Raw genomic sequence first — 18,261 nt, 5'->3', positions numbered from 1 at the left:
CTTGATTCTCACCAGTTTCTCATCAAGTTTAACGCCATCCTTCTGCAAGCGGTAGTAGACGAAGGCTGCGTAGAGGCCGAGCAGCGAGGCGGGCAGGCTGCCCCACGGCGCCGTGTACAGCCAGTTGAACGACGGCTCCCCGGTGTACTGGTGACGCATCAATCTGTAACAAAAGCAGTTTTTAGAGGGAATTTTGTTAATAATATTACATAAACATAATAGTTAGTGTATTATAATAAACAACTTAAAGGTGGTAGAACCATTTGTGGTTCGATTCCGGCGGAACCACCGCCACACCTATTTTTACCTAATAACTGTAGTGTTAAACGCTGCTATGTCTTGGTTTGAAGGGTGGTAAGCCAGAAATACTTGTCCGAGGCGTTCCAGCTTAATCCTTAGCTAGCGATGCATCTGTAGCCGACCTCAGGTAGGAACATCTAATCCTATCTGGGTATGATTACAGATGTCCATGGGCGGCAGTAGCCAGTTACCATCGGGTGGACTGTATGCTCGTCTGCTACTCCTATATTAAAACAAAACTTATTATACACCTTCTAATTGTTAATGAATTATTAATCCGTCATTAACTCAACGACTGCAAGGTAATCGTTTCCGATCAAATTCTAATTAATTGAATGTAATTACTCTTAAACACAACACCGACATATATGGTCTTGTTTGTATAGAGGCCAATCCGCTGCTCCGTAATAGTAAGTTACCCTAGGTTCCGTAAAAAAACACATTAAACCCTTATACATATTAATAAGCCATAAACGAATCAAGTTTAGAAACGCAGTTTATACAGTTGAGTGGTATTCGATATAATTGGATAGTCTACGCCGTTTATGGTAGCTTAATTGATTTATTATGGGCAATTACTTATGCTAAAAAATAAGTCAGCTGTAAACGTCATCGAACTTACTGGAAAACATTTTCTGACGTTATCTACTGTGTGACGTTGTTTCCTGTTCCTTATTCTGTTACTATTTCTACCTTTACTTATTAAGTTAAATACAAGGTATTTTCGCAGCAAGTCAGCAACTTTTAATACTTATTACGTCACATCATATTAGTAGAAACTTTAGTTACATAGTCCACATAAAATCTGTCGGTTATATTTTACTCTTGTTATAAAGCATAGGTAGGTACCGGGAATTCTATTAGTTAACAATTTCTTTTAAGAAATACAGAATTGTTATAAAACCAAAAATCTGACTTCTTTATAGTGAAGGCTTATTATACGTCTGTCATGGATCTCTATATCTCCAAGTTGATGTAGTTCGGTTGTCGTTAAAATAATAATTATGTTAATATAACTAAGCCTATATATTTAGGTGTGATTCATATTAGAAGCCAGCAATTCAATATTAAGTAGGTATCTTTTTTTCTATACTGTTTTTGTAACATGTCACATCATACATTATCCAAAACTTAAATTAAAACAAATCGAATTGAAACATCATGAAGAGCAAATTTATTACAAAATTATTTTACAACGTCAACTAGCTCAACTCCGAACATTGTCCAAACTGTCAGAAAAACAGCAAGATAAAACAGTCCACTCACTCAGGATACGTGACGTAGAGTATCGGCTTGAGGTTCCACATGTAGGCGACGAGGAAGTTGGCGGCCACGGAGAGCAGCAGCAGCGCGGCCAGCGCGCGCTCGGCCAGCGCGCGGCGTCGCGCCAGCGACAGCGTCAGCAGCGCCACCGCGATGTACAGCTGCATGTCCACTGCTAGGAACCTGGGGGAATTGAAATGGCTGAGGATTAGGAACATGTTTATTCGATGTAGAGCTGTTTTTTTAGAATTCTAGTGGAAATATTAGTCGGTGCTAGGGATATTCCTATCAGGAAATCTGTGCTGTACTATAATTCCTGTCCGGCGTTCGTAGGGGCCGGCGAAGGCATTATACAGGGTGAATTTTTCAAACGGGCCTTCAGGGCCAAATCCAAAACTATAAGGATTAGCGATAAACGCTGAAAGGAGGTACGAGGCCGATTCTGACAAAAACTAAAACTGCATCATTCGTTTTTTAAAATATCCTTTTCCTTAGCCGGAAATCGAACGAGTTCATTTTGAAAAAAAATACACTTTTTATATTATTCCATTATATGATAGTGTCGCTTATAAGGATCAAATTCTGGGAAGTAATGTTATGTGACAAATTAAAGGAAAAGGATCATTTTGAAGAAAATACATATTTTTTCCATACATTGGCATACTAATCATTAAGGATTATACATAACATATGACTTATGTTTAATTCTTTAGGACTATACATAAGTCATAACATTGAAGAATTTGTTGGACAATCAACTAATTCTTCGATGTTATGACCATGACATACGGCGTAGTATGAGAAAGTAATAGGTTGGCAACTAAGATTCCGCCGTTTTTAGTATTTATTGATGTGAAACATCTATAGCCGCACGTAAAACCGATTTCTGGCGTGGCGACGCATGCCGTGGTACGTGCCGTGCCACGCTATACGATGGTATATATATACAGTCTATATGCAGTAGTGTGTACGGTGTGGCGACGCGTCGCCATGCGCAATCGAATTCAATAAATAGTCATCGTTATCTGGAAAAAAATCGTAATATTTTATTTTATCATTATGACATATTTAGTTCCTATCACAATATGTTCTTTTCTGCATATTACTTTTACAAAATAATGTCGATGTTTCACATCTACCAGGCGTCCCGTGACGGCTCACATTTTTTTTTTTTAAGATAAAAATAGATAACTGATAAATTAGTGTTTTTTATTTTTTTGTTGTTCACAACTTCGTTTCAAAGTTAAATATGATTTTCTATATCTCTTTGTTAAGTAATCACTGGGATTTCACTCGAAAAAGTCATTCATGCAAATTGTCAACCTTACATCTGTATTAAATGAAACTCCGAGCATAGCAAGTTGAAAATCTATTATAATGGTCCTAAAAATAACTTTCAGTAAGTCAAACTAAAAATATAAATTCTAGGAGAACAAAACATCTGCTTTCGAATGATTTGAAACATTAGACCAAAAAAAATGTTAATACGCGAAATGTTTAAATTAATGAATGGCGGGAACTTAACTGCCATATTAATATGAAAAATTATGCATTTTCTTAAAATTGAGGCTTTTCCTTTAGTTTGTCATTTATCATTACTTTACAGAATTTGATCCTTAGTAGCAACACTATCAGATAGTGGTATAATATAGAGGGTGTATTTTTTTTCAAAATGAACTCGTTCGATTCCCGGCTAGGGAAAAAGATAATTTTAAAAAAGTCATGATGCAATTTTAGTTTTTATAAAAATCGGCCTCGTAACTCCTTTCAGCATTTTTCGCTAATCCTTATAGTTTCGGATTTGGCCCTGAAGGCCTATTTGAAAAATTCACCCTGTATATTGCGCCCCTTCAGTCTATTTATAATATTGATTTGTGTTGATCCGCGATTGTATTTAGTCTGTATCAAATTGTTGAGGTCTGTAGTTGCGGCATAATTTATAATAACCAACATACGCTATAGAGAAAAGGTGGTACCTATAAAGAGCAATCTATCATACGCAGACTCATCAGGTTTGCAGCAATCAATTGAACCCTAACTAACTACTATTCTTTAAGTGCCCCGCTTTGAGAAGAAATCATATAATAAATAATTTACGTTACAAAACTCACCAGGTCTGCAGCAAGCACTTATCATCAGCCTTCACAAAGTTATGTATATAGAGCGCCTGCGCCCACCACTTGGCCCGGCAGCGCGCGCTCTCGCCCTCCACCATGGACCACAGCGGGCCGCTCGACGCGAACCGCCACCACGTCGCCGCCACACCCACCACGAACATGTGCACTGGGGTGATCCTGGGGAAACATACAAATAACATAATTATTTACGTAACGACAAACAGCAAGAAGTTTGGTAGCAGCTAATTAAGTTAAACTAAAGCTGAAACGTTTTTCAAAACCAGAATTCAGTAGCTCAACTTTTTAAAAATTCATTGAATTTTCGTCACGAGTTTAAAGGTGGTTAGACCTCGGCGGCACCACTGCACATATTTCTGCCTAATAAGTAATGACAGTAATGTAAAGCGCTATAAAATAAGTGCGATTTTTGAACATGATTTTTTGAACTGACATTTTTGCACAATGTTAAACTTGAGCTTATATGTGCAAGTAAACCTTCATAACGACTAATCTGACCGACGGGGACTTTAAAATGCCCTAGGGGATATACTTAGGCTGTATTCTAGAAGTAGTTATAGGCTTCTATGTGAAGTGCAAAACTACACACAAAAAGGCTTGAATAAGTTTCTGGTGACACACCTGGCGATTCTCTGGAACACCACCTTAGGGAAGAGCTTCAGGGCGGAACCTTGCTTGTTCTCGAGGTGCAGCAGAAGGTTGTAGGCGAGGAGGAACGACGACAGCGTGATGAAGGTCTGCACGATCACAGAGCCGTTGTGCAAGATCGTCGACATAGGGTTCTGGCTAGCCTGGGGAACACATGATCTTAAATAAAGTGGTAGAAACCTTCATGATTTGACATACTACAAAACTACATCTGTCTATAAACAGAAGTGTTGCTGTGTCGCTTTGAAGGGTTTGGTAAAGATAATATATTTTTTCAAGGCGTTCCAACTTAGTCCTCAGGATTAGCAACGTATCTGTGGCTAAACTCTAGCAAGAATGTAGTTTCATCTGATGTTAATCTATACTACAAATGTCCATTTGGACAGCCACTTTGTTAGTACGTTTACCTATTATTTTTAAGCAATTATAGGATGGATTTAGAACCAATTTACCATTGAACCCTATAATGAAACCAGACCTGTAAGGTAAACGGTTTTAACTTTATGACACACTGTATCACAGAATAATAATAATAATAATAATAATATTCTTTATTGTACCCAATATAGTAAACAAAAATAAAAACATACAATTTAGGACGATACAAAAGGCGGCCTTATCGCTAACACAGCGATTTCTTCCAGGCAACCTTAGGGTGAGGAGTTAAAGAGGGGATGAATTAAAAGAATAGGTAGGGTGCAAATAAATGTTATTGTAAATACTACTTAATACATAAAATCAAGTGTAAATTTAAGATAACCATAATAAAATAATAAACATACTTAATATAGATATTTATATATAATTATAAACAAATAATAAACGAAAGGGGAAGAAACTATAGATTAAAATTAAAAACAAAGATAACACAGTTTAAAAAGATTGAAAGCAAGAGCACAAATTTAGGAAGGAAAAACAGTTAGAGTTTAAGGTAATGGGATTTGACAAGATTTTTGAAGGAGTATAAGGATTGGGAGTAACGAATAGAAACAGGGAGGGAGTTCCAAAGACGGATAGCGGATACAGTGAAGGATTTTTTGTAAAAAGAAGTTGAGTGAGAGGGAGTATAGAGCGCAAGATTTTCTGAGGAGCGAAGGGATCGGTCATGGGACAAGTGGAGAAACTGGAAGCGTTGTTTAAGGTAAGGAGGGGCAGTTGGATTAAATAGTAAGCAATAGAGAAGAGATAGAATGTGAGCATTCCGGCGAAGGCGAATTGGGAGCCACTTGAGCTTAGCACGATATTCTGAAACATGGTCATACTTTCTTAGGCCAAATATAAACCGTATTCATAAGTTTTGGAGACGCTCAAGCTTATTTAATTGCTCCTCGGTAATGTCCGGATAACACACATCAGCATAGTCAAGTATTGGTAGCAAGAGAGACTGTGCAAGCGTAATTTTAGTTGGAATGGGTAAAACATTTTTTAGTCTTCGTAGTGAGCTCACTGCAGCAAAGAGTTTCCTACTGACCTCTGAGATCTGAGGTATCCATGAAAGGTGAAGAAGAATACTTATGTTTACAAGTTTTTATTTACGATATAGTTGAAAAAGTTTAACAATACCCTTTCATTTGCGAAATCGTTAAGCATCTCATGACAATGAGACAGTATCTATCAGCTGATAACAAAATTGTTTCTGATTTACATAAATAAAGCCAAAAAGTTGTCTGGGACATACTTGTTTGACCGATGTAACAAGTTTACCTAGAAATCAATTATTCACTGTCACCTTCAACACTTTCAATTTAGTATTACTGAGTGTTAGGTCAAGGAGACGTAGGTGTGTGAACTTATTAGTCGCTATTTTCTAATAAAACACTTATAAAATATGTCGAAAACTAGTAATTTATGTGGTTTTAGAATTTCTGAAAAGGTTTCACGATTTGTATATAACTTTAATCACCTGGAACGACAATTCAACGTGCCAAAGTACAAAAATGCACGTGCACTACTAGCGGGCACCCATCCAATTGTCGACTGCTCTGTCGATGGATCAGTTAGGATCTACATAAGCCACAGGGCTATTTTATATCCTTGTACTTGCCACAAATTCAAGGAAAATACTTCTTCTTGAATTAGTATTGGTTAATTGGTCTACCTCGCCAACCCCATAATATCTTCAAGGACAATTTGACCCTTACAATATGCGTTGTAAGCCCTAACAATATGAATTATTGTAAAGCTCAAATATAAGAACGGTTAAATATTTAATTGTTAAAAAGACCTTGATTTTGAATCATTGGCATCAATGTCAGATTATTACATAATTAATATTCGCTCATGTTTGTCGTCTTATATAACCGACAGGTTTAATGAATGTTAATGTGGTCACCACTAGGCCATGTGGAATTCACAGTTCAATGACATCTATCCAATAAAAATATTGTATACGCGGTTATTCAGACTGGTTCAGTAGCCATCTAGCAGGGTAGATACTTCCAGTCTTTGATAAGTAAAAAGAAAGATACTTCACTTGAAATAGAATGAAGCCACAAACGATGATTATATCTTTTAATTTGATTTTTTGACAAATAAAAACATTTTTAGAGAAAATTTACGTATAAATAACTAATACTACGTAATTTACGTAATTAATAAATAAGTATTTCATACATTTTAGGGACAGTTTAGATCGGAGAAATGGCGAAATTTTTTTTACGCATCAATTTCAATTCTCAAAACTATTTACACTTTGTTGTTAGGAGTGATCAATCTATGTATTTTACTCATCTAAGCTTCCAGTAATAAATTGTCATATTGACAACAGGAAAATTACTTGTTTAAAATTCAAATGGTGCTCATTCATAAGATTCATAATTGATTCTTATAGGTCTGTTTTAATATCAATTACTACCGCTTCGTGTGGGGTTTTTTTTTATGGAGAAATGTCGCGAAAAACGCTGTGGTTTCCACAGTGGCAGACTAAATTCGTCGGAGGCCTGGGGCGGGAAATTTAAATGGAGGCCACCCAGTGCAAAAAGTTGATTTAATTTTATAAAATTACAAATGTGTCATTCGCTGACTTATTCGCCGAAAAATATGTATGATTTTGGTGACCTTTTTCTTCGCGGTTCTGAAGACCTTTTTTAGCAACTTCGTTTAGTGGCCCCCTAGGATCTCGGGCTACCCCCGGTACCGGTGCCCGCGGACCACCCCTTACGCCCCCCCCTCTTTAGTCCTTTAGAGGGTGTCCATCCACTACAGTTACATTGCTGGGCCCGGATATCCTCTGAGTGAAAGAGGCTTAAGCTATAGTTCAACGCTGACTAAGTGCGAGTTGGTACAGTTCACACGCCCTTGAAAACTTTTTCTTTAGATTTCTCAGGCGTGTAGATTTCATACGATATTTTATTTCATCGTTTTAAGCAAGTTATAATTAATTTCTAATCGCTAGTAATGTGGGATTTTTTCGTTGTGATGTTTTTATAAAGTAGTTGACTTTTGGTATGTAATCTTGCGTTGATTACTCATTTATCCAGTTTAATTTTCGAATTTAGTTAAAAGAGCGTCATCTGTCATGTACCTAAGGAGGTACGCACATTTCGCCTTAGGATTTGAACCCGGATCCATTGAGTTTATATTCAAAATGAATTATATTAAGCTAACACTTCTCTTTGTTCTTATAATTCTGTCTACATAAATAAGCTAGCAACGATAATTATATAAATATGTACTATTTAATGAAGGAAGAACTTTTATCACTATTATGTAATAAATAACATCCTTATTATTGTAATACCACGTAATTGCCAATTAAAAGACTGTTAACTTTATTGCCGGATCTTCGCAGTTTGGGCCGCGTTCCAGTGTGTTAAATTATATTAAACAAATATATTACAATCTTATTCTAATTACAATATTATTATCACCCTGGTAGGCCTATTAAATAATTAAATTTAAGTTGATTTCTTTGCATCTCATTTTAATTCATCGTCGTTATCGTCGAAAGACTTCATATCCTGATCTACAAGACTTCATTATATTTTATAACAACAAAGTCAACGTGTAGAGGGCAGGGTACTGATCCCATATCATTTGGAATTTCATAGTGGGTAATATTTGATTAAATTAGACCCCTTTTCTAACACGTTTTAAATGTGTATTTCAGTATTTAATGTCAAGTCTGGCATATTCTCTCCGCTACCAACGCGGCAGAGAGGACTCCATGCAGATTTTTCTCAGGATAAAAAACTGACCAAGTGTGAGTCAGACTAAACGGTTTTGGGGGTCATGACACCCCCGTTACCGCGCTTGTCCATCACACATGCATTGTTAGTTCGGAAGAAAGTTACAAAGCCTCATATTTTCTGCTGTTCAAATACAAATAGCAGATTTCCACCACGGTTAAGATTTATACCTTAAGACTTTTTTAATATTTATTTTAAAATTGTACAATGAATAAGAAATAAACTAAATATTTATATAATAAAGAAAATCTACGTTTCGGTCTTGAAATAATAAACATGAAGTATGCATTTTGAAAAAGAAAAAAGCTTATAAAAGAGAACTTACAAGCTCAGAGTAATTATTTGTAATATTTACTTTAATAATCATAATACGAGTATTTATTTAGAGGTTACAAATATGTATGACTTCGGAGGGTAATGTTTTTTGAACGTATTTATGTATTTATGTATGTATAATTATTTAGCACGCCAAAGCCTTGACGCATTTTGACATATTAGGGTGTCATTGGGTTCGTTTAAATTCTAAATTGTGGGAGTGGCATAGGCTATATTAATTAAATTTTCAAACCGCGTTTTTTGTTTTTATAAAAAGTACTAGTTAATTATGTATCCAATACTTACAATTTCTAGGAACTGTGGGTTGTAGATGTAGGCCATATGGTACACTATGACGGAATGAGCCAGCATCACGAAGATCAGGGTCATGCATCTGAAATTAATAAAGCATTCAGTGCTTGAAGGTTTCAAAATATACAGTTTGGTTTAAAGGTGGTACCACACCTACTTCTCATAATAACAGCAGTGTTAAGCGCTGCTGTGGCGTTTGAAGTCTGTGGTAAAAGCGATATTCTTATCTGGGTCGTAGCTTAGTCATCAGGGAGAGCATTTGTGTCTAACCTCAGACAGGACTCTAATCTTATCTAAGGGCCATTACGGATGAGTAGATAAAGTTCAAAATTATAAAAGTGTGAGTGAAATAAGTAAATAATTTATTACCGTCATTATTTATGAGCTTTTTATACAACTGTATCAATATTCAAAAGATCCTTAACACCATTTTTAAATTTTGGTAATGTATCTGTTAGTCTAATACCAACCTTAGCCTATTATAATGTAGAGCCTTGGCAATACAGAGTCATGACCAAGTAATTGATTGAGAGGACTTCACACGCTTTTGAGAATATTATTTTAAGAATTCTCCGGCGTGTTTTCCTCCACCGTTATCATCCATGAATCCATCACCTGTTTAAGGTCCACTTCTAGACATAGGCCTCCCCCTAATTGATGCCACCACAACCACTCCCGTGCCCTCCCGTGCCCCAACCAATTCTGAAGGTGGTAGAACTCTTTGTGGTTCGACTCCAGCGGCACCACCGCTACACCTATTTCTACCTAATAACAGCAGTGTTAGGAGCTGCTGTGTTCCGGTTTGAAGGGTGTGGTAAGGGAGACAGACTTTTCCGAGGCGTTCCAGCTTAGTCCTCAGGGGTAGCGGCGCATCTGTGGCCGACCTCAGGTAGGAATATCTAATCCTATCTGGGGTTGATTACAGATGTCCATGGGCAGCAGTAGCCACTTACCATCAGGTGGACTGCATGCTCGTCTGCTACTCCTATATTATAAAAAAAAAATCCAGTATCCCGCCGTCTTCTTCAAGTCGTTGGTCTGGGGGCGACCTGTACTCCTTTTGTCTAAGCGTGGTCGCTACTTAATGATTTTTTTTTCCCATCATGAACGAACATCGCTCACCGTTACAGCAAGTGATATGTGTCCAACTTCTAGTAACCGGTGGCAATAATAAATGTATACTTAGTAGAGTTCTAAGAGTTGTAAGTAAGGGTTACTTTTGTAAAGTTAAGAGGAATCAAAAGCAAGAGTGTGATAGCTTACTTCATCCCATGCACTGGATTGAGGTGGTTCAGCCGAGGGTCCCCGTCCTCGTAGCTGGCGGTCAGCCGGTTCCAGTTCACACGGAGACTCCATGGCATCAGTAATCGATTTGCTGTTAACAATATTTTTCATATAACACCAAAATTAACTGCATGAGTCATTAAAAATTCATTATCAAGGATCATTTCATATATCTCAGGTAAGACACTCAATCTATCTGAAATTTATCAAGTTAAACAACTAGGAAATTGAACAGGATAAAAATTAGGCAGTCTTACTCGAAAAAATATTTTTCTTTTAAGTATTTTATTCTTAATAAAAATAGCATTTTATCTATCTATACTAATGTTATAAAGAGGAAAACTTTATTTGTTTGTTTGATTGTAATGAGTAGGCTCAAAAACTACTGGACCGAAAAAATCTTTCACCATTCGAAAGCTACATTATCCACGAGTAACATACTATATTTTATACGAAATATATTTGATAAATAGATTTTGAGGCGGTACAAAGTTTGCCGGGTCAGCTAGTTTACTATAATTTGAATAAATCAGTTCAGAAATAACAACGTGCATATTTTCTTTACACAATGTGAATTACAAAGAATTCGTACGAAATATCGCTTAAGTTCGCAGTTTAATATATTTAGAATGATTACGTACATTGATTGTGTAAATATATCGAGATTTAAGGGAACAAATAACGTCATTAGCTGATAACATAATGATAACGAAGACTTTATTGTCGAGGTCAGGGAAACGAGTATAGCACGTCATAAAGTGGGTAGTCCTACGACCTGTACAGTTGTGTCCATAAGGAAAATTTTAATAGTACATTACAATACGAGGACGAAAAATTTTTTTCTGACAAGTGTGAGTTTGCAGGCCGAGCCGCAGGCGAGGACTGCAATCACACGAGTCAGAAAAACATTTTTCGTCCGCGTGTTGTATAAAATTTTATATTACGGGGTCGGAGATGGGGGTTTTGCGCACGCGAAGCGTGCGTAAAACGTCCATTTACGCACGCCGTGATATAAAATATTTTATAGCACTCTGTGACCTAAACCCGCATTTTAGCCACGTATTTCTGTGTCCAAAGTAGCCGATTTTTACACCGTACCAATATTAATACACTACCCTCACAGTTGAAAAAAATAAACATAGCTATGAACGTTTCATACTTTTAAATGCCATTTAAAAATTAAAAGTGAGTAATGAGTATTTTGTTTAAAGCTATAATTATTTTTTTATTTTATTTTGGACGTATTTATAAATCTAGCCCTCTCTGGGCCCGCTGGAATGATGTACACACGCGAGCCAACAAGTGTGTGTGTACTTAGAATTTAAGTTTTTTGTTTTAATTGTCTTTACTAACATAGGCTAAGTTGTCTTTAACACTAACCCCCGTGTTTTTACGTGTTTTTATTTGTTGTACACTAACATAGATTTAAGAAAATATGTACTAACCAAATCTATGGACTGTAAAAAAAAAAGGTCTGAAATAAAGAAATTATTATTATTATTATTATAAATGTTTTTGCCATTGTGTACATACTAAGCAATAGCATCACTATAAGACTAACTATTGGCTTTATCGAATTTTATTGTTTGTTTTGACTGTGTTTGTTTTATTTTCGCTACACACCATGGTAGGAGATATTTAAATTAGGAATCGTTATCAAAATTAGCCATAATACTACTCCAGTAGAATCTCGACTAAGCAACCTATTTGTTGTCGTACTTGTGGCATTCGGATTATCGAAAATTTGGATAATTGAGTTTATGAAGAAAAGCTATTTAAACCGATTTAGGAAGGTGATGTTTTTCGACTATATGTTTGTTACGTATGTATTTTTCATTCTTTGGCAAACTCAAACGACTTCATTAATTTTGATACATGATGTGTCGCTGAATTCGTCTAAATTGTGGCGATAACATAGGTTATATTTTTAGCAATCGGGTTTTTGTTTTTTATAGTAACTATTTTGTTGCGATTTGGCGACTTTCCGGAATTTAAATGCACATGTCACACAAAATGTGGCTGATCTGTAAGGGTTATTACAAAGTTACTTGTTTACGTTTCACAATCCGAACAATCGCGAATATTTATAACTAAAGTCCGGATAATCGATTTTCTACTGTATCACTAGTATTAGTTATGTATTAGTACATTATGTGATTGCTTATCATATGTTTCTTTAATACGCCTGTATGTAGCCTAAATGTCTTGATAGATTTCGACGTATGTGTGGTGTTAGATTTGTCTTTATCACAAGTGCAGAATAATTACTAAATTTTCTAAATTTCAATGGTTTTGGTTGTGTCACATTTTTATTGCTTTTTTAGTTCATAATTTTTAGTTTCAATCATTTATAAGTTTCAAAATAATTATCATATTTTTTCATATTTCTTCACAAGTATAAGCGGGTTTATGTCACACGAGCTATAAAATAGTATACGATACTTGTGACAAAAGTAGCCTATTATCTGCACGGCGTTTAGCACCCTCGCTGCGCTCGGGCGCTAACTTCACGCCGTGCAAAAATAGGCTACTTTGGTCACGCGTATCGTAATGTACTATTAATTGCTAACTTCTAAATTTACCTATATATAAAAATATACATGCTTTTTTTCCTTGTGTGTTACTACACCACTACTATACCATTATTGGTGCGTAATATAATGTACCATTTATGGGACTTCATATCATGAAATTTTAGGAAGCTGGTGAGTGTAGGTATCTTCCATCGCCAAGGTTTAAGAAGAGTAAGTCTATTCTATGATAAGTTACACAAATTATAACCTAATTCTAAGGAAAATATTAAAAATAATAAATAATTTGCGAGTATATATGGTTGGTTCCAGCTTCAAAGATAGGATACTTTTGGACCTTACATACCAGAATGTTGAAGTAGCAAATAATCAGTGATAGAAAGTGGTCACTGCCGCATACAGATATCTGTACCCTTACCATGAGTTTTTACGTTTTGACAAATATGACAATCAGCGCCCCTAGCGGATTGTAACAGAACTATAGTGTCAGTAACGTGACATAATTTGTAAATTGAAAAAATAGCGCTTTATGTTTTGTGTCTCTTTTTCGCAAACATGTGAGGGAGAAAAGTTTATCGTCACTTGAGCACTTACTTATTGTTACGTTACTCAGTCTACTGAAGCAAACCGGGCAGAATAATGGATTGAGTAAACGTAACGTAAAATTGTGGGATGTTTTGAAAACTCGTGGTAAGGGTACTTAATTCTATACATAGATCAAGGGTTCTCCCTGAAGCCGACCACATATTCGTTGCCAATCCTAAGGACTAAGATGGTATATTTTTGTGAACATCTGCCGAGTCCAGTAAGCGTAAATCAAATTAAAACTAATACCAATTTTGAATAAATTGTCTCCGAGATAACAATATTTAAAATATAAATGTAACAAGATAACCAAATGATAATTACTTAATTATATTATCCTAACAACAGTATAGTTATATAAGATTTCTGAAGGTTAATTAGCAATTTTGTCGTAAACAGTTTTATATTCCGAGTCGAAAGGTCAAGTCGGAACAAGAGTGGAAAAATGGTGCATTAGTTTCTTCCATCGACTGAGATTTTTATACCAAACGATACGACTATTTGTAAAACTTAAGACTAGTAAAACGAAACGTAGAATATCAGGCATTTTGTCAAAGGTGGTAAAACTTTTGATTAACTAAGGAGGTACTACTGTCACACGCATTTCTAGCGTGAATCATCTTTCTACTAATCTGCGTTTCGGCGGGATGCCCGCTGATTTACATTAGAGCAATCTTAGTCCTTAGGGGAGGAAACGAAACAATAAGCTTTAGGTGAAACGTCTTTATATAATTGTAGTTGTAGTTACAAATGCCCATGAGCAGTAGTGACTATTTACACCACGTGGACTGCTCGCTGACTACTTTAATCGTATAAATATTGTCGAGGATTTAAATGAAAGCTTGTGATTATTGTACGTACAGCCGCATTTAAAATACTCGGGAGATTCCAGGTTTAATTAATTTCTTTACGCCGAAATTATTAAGGAGCTATTTTAACTTTACAAACTAAACATTTATTTGTAAAAAATACTTACGTTTATTATCCGGATTCCTTAACAAATCGTAGACAGTTCCGATGACGTTTGCAGCCAAGATAACCATCACTAAGCCAAGGAAGCCGAGATCCACTTCATCAATTGGCATCCTGGGCGGGGACTGGGCAGTCTCGCAGTAGTCCAGGTGATACAGGTGTGCCTCCAGGCCGTGGGACCGCGTGATGTTGTCCACACAGGCCTCGAAGCGGCGCGGGAGGAGCGCGTGGTCGATGTGCGCGCACGTGGTGGTCACGCACAGGCCGCGGTGGATCCGCGAGCGGTTGAAGTGGTAGCGGTTGTCTGTATATTGCTGGAAATATTTACGTTTGTTAATGGTTGTTGATTTATTGTTATTTTATCTTTTTGAGGTTGATTTTCCAATGACGGCAAATAAGATGTTTCATAAAAAAAATAATAATAATTTCTACTTAGAGAACCAAATGCATTTTTTTTATTATATTCATCTAAATGTCTGAATATCTTCTTTTCGTACCACATGCATTTTTTTAATTATTTCCCTATATTGTCAAGTTAAAGAATAACCTCCGTAAATAATCATATCAACATTGGTACATCTATTTTTTATGTTTTCGTAAAGTAACGTCGATAAAATATAAATTGAAAATTTCATATATGATAAGTATATTCGTACGTGGAAACTATTCAAATTATAAATGGCTTCAAATTATTAAATAGTTCTCGCATTTTAATATTGTTAGTAATAAATACACTTGAGCTGAGTATTCTGATAATGTGACCATGTTAGGTACATGGTCAGTGGTCACGCTTATCATACATGCTTATAAAAGTTCTGCATATTTTTTACATTTCATACATATTGATTGGATTTTTTATAATAATATTCACACTGTCAGACCAGAGATCCATAGAGTACCCTAAGTATGAGATTTTACGTTTTTACACAAATGACTGTTTTTGTATTTGTTTACGTATTTGCCTATACATTTCCAATCAGCGCTCCCAGCGGACTACATCTGAACTGATTGGAAATGTATGAGAAATACGTAAACTTTACAAGTACAAAAACGGTCATTTTTATCAAAATGTAAAAGCTCATACTAAGGGTACAGGTCTGATTGGCATTGGGTTTGGCGCTACATTTTCGACCATTTCGGCCATAAATGATAAATTTAGATGACCGTTCTGGGTCTGCAAATTTATTTTTGTATCTGTCAGTGCCTAAGACACAGAAAATGGGGATATCATTTATCTATACTAATATTATAAAGAGGAAAACTTTGTTTGTTTGTTTGATTGTAATGAATAGGCTCAAAAACTACTGGACCGATTTTAAAAATTCTTTCACCATTCGAAAGCTACATTATCCATGAGTAACATAGGCTATATTTTATATGAAATATATTTGATAAATAGATGTTGAGGCGGTACAAAATTTGCTGGGTCAGCTAGTTCATAATAAGGGAAACATTACCTACAACGCATCTGTGATCGGCTTCATATAAAACCCCTCTTATATTAATGTGCGTTGGCAAATGTTGATGGGCGGCAGGACCACTTACATATAGTGTACATACTGCATGCACATCTGCTATTTTAAGAAACCTATCCTATAAAAAATCCATGTTATAAAATCGTACCAAACACTAGTACTACTTACTAACACTTACCGTTATAAGATGCATGAGGTGTGTGTTGGTGCGTCCAGCCAGCTCGAAGCTGCCGACGCAGAAGGCGCCGCCAGGCCTCGCCAGGCACTCATCGTAGTCATCCAGTTGGAACAGCTTCGGCATTTGGTAGTACTCCTCATCTGCAAATAAACGTATCTCTTTATATAATAGAAGAGGTATGAAGGTGGTAGAACCCTTCGTGGCCCTACCGCTAAAGCTATTCCTGCCTAATAACAACAGTGCTACAAGCTGTAGTGTTTTGGTTTGAAGGGTGTGGTAAGGGAGACATACTTTTCCGAAGCATTAACAGCTTAGTCAATCTGTACATCTTCACATCTGTAGCCAAGTTCACGTTGGAATATATAATCTTACTAGCAGAACCCGCGGCTTCGCTCGCGTAAAAAAATATGATATGACATACAAATAACTGTAATTGTAAATTTGTACCTTTAACAATTTTAACGATAAAGTAGGAGAAGTAATATTTAATTAATAAAAGCTTTTTTTTCGTCACTGTGTACCTAAATTGGTCAAGCTTTCTTCAGAAACATACACTAAAACTCAAATTAGTGGACTGTAATGAAACTTTCTTTAAAATATAAGTTTCATGTAGGATACAATAATTATTATTTACACTATTCCATAGGAATCATCCATGTTATATGGGGCCTTACATACAGTGGTTCTTTCCAGGGTCGCTGGCTGGGCGGTTAGAGTGGGAGCTCTTGCCGCCCGCAACTCCAGAAGTCCCCCTTTAGTTTCGTACGACAGGCAGGGGTTACTGTAGCCCTGTTCTAGCCCAAAATTTTAATCCAAGGTCTATGTATCTACCACATCACCACCACTAATCCACGCATAACCAAAACCATACCCCACGGCAGGACAAAATGTTGGCACGCAGTGTGTCCAAAGTAGTTGCGATGTACCTAATCAGTATATCAAAATGTAGACTAATTTGAATAAAATTACGCATTATCGTAAATGAAATTTGCACCGTGGACGACGTTGTCGTGTATTTGTCTGAATAGACGTTATCTGAAATTTCGAACCTAAAAGATTCCCGTATACATACATATAACACTTCTTTTACCTCCTTAGTAGAATTTCAAAAACATTCCTATGTACATATGCATCAATAAATACTTTATCAGCAAATTTCTGAAAGCTAATATTCAACACCAGCGGTCGCCATCCCGACACCTACGGGTGGTGTGTGGCCCGCGACCTTCCCGTGTGGCCCGCGGGTCTGCACGTTACTAATAATTGGCCAAATGCAAGTCAAACCCGCACCTGGAGGGCTCCGTACAACCAACATTTTCATTTTTTTTAATTTCTTGTATTTAATATTGCAGCAGCCATTAAAATACACACATTGTAAAAATTTGAACTGTCTACCTCTGACGGTTCAAAAGTTAGTTGGAAAAATATCGAATAGCAGTTTGTTGTATGGGAACCCCTTTTTGTTTTCAACTTTTTTTTATTTTTAGCATTTGCTGTTATAGCGGCCACCGTTATGCATCCTCTGTAAGAATTTCAAATGTCTATCTATTGCGGTTCCAGAGATAGAGCCCTGCGATACACGGACAGACGGACAGACAGCGAAGTCTTAGTAATAGGGTTCCGTTTTTATCCTTTAGGTACCCTAAAAAACCCCTGTTCTACACTTCAACACGTGCAATACATTCCCATGTTAAAATATATGTTACGACGGCTCGTGGAATTTCGCCCTACACTAAACCTCTCTGCACTCTGTTCTTTTTCCAGACACGCCAAAGGAAGTAACTTCAATAACGATTTTTAAAGAAACTTCCTTTACTTATAGTATCCTAATGGGATTGATTGTTCAGTTGCTAAAATTGCTGAAACAGATGTGTAAACAGAAAGGCATAATGCATACACCCTTTTAAAACCGTCTTAAGGGTTGATCTAAAAAAACAGTGACTCAGATGCTTCATTGAGTCAATGATAATTTTTCATAGTGGTTGCTTCCAAATAAACGGATTATAAAATAAAGTTCCAACCCCTATTTAACGACATTAAGGGTTGATTTTCACAAAATGGAAAAATAAGTGATAT

General features: G+C 36.2%; 1 protein-coding gene across 1 annotated transcript in view; it reads right to left on the bottom strand.

The window, feature by feature from the left end:
• The window catches only part of LOC140746006 (O-acyltransferase like protein-like), a 34,260-nt gene that overhangs the window by 2,256 nt on the left and 13,743 nt on the right, over nucleotides 1–18,261 (bottom strand). The window contains exons 2-9 of the mRNA XM_073077983.1: nucleotides 16,186–16,325; nucleotides 14,537–14,846; nucleotides 10,424–10,535; nucleotides 9,155–9,242; nucleotides 4,320–4,489; nucleotides 3,675–3,857; nucleotides 1,567–1,746; nucleotides 13–163 (exon numbers count right to left, since the gene is read on the bottom strand). Coding sequence (XP_072934084.1) covers nucleotides 13–163; nucleotides 1,567–1,746; nucleotides 3,675–3,857; nucleotides 4,320–4,489; nucleotides 9,155–9,242; nucleotides 10,424–10,535; nucleotides 14,537–14,846; nucleotides 16,186–16,325 — 1,334 coding nt within the window. The remainder of the gene's footprint in view (nucleotides 1–12; nucleotides 164–1,566; nucleotides 1,747–3,674; nucleotides 3,858–4,319; nucleotides 4,490–9,154; nucleotides 9,243–10,423; nucleotides 10,536–14,536; nucleotides 14,847–16,185; nucleotides 16,326–18,261) is intronic.

Source organism: Epargyreus clarus, unplaced genomic scaffold (assembly GCF_041222505.1).
Source record: "Epargyreus clarus isolate Ecla_fem2 unplaced genomic scaffold, WU_Ecla_fem_2.2 ptg000012l, whole genome shotgun sequence".
NCBI lineage: Eukaryota > Metazoa > Arthropoda > Insecta > Lepidoptera > Hesperiidae > Epargyreus > Epargyreus clarus.
The sequence above is the reverse complement of the archived record's forward strand: the minus strand, read 5'-3'. Positions and strand labels throughout refer to the sequence as shown.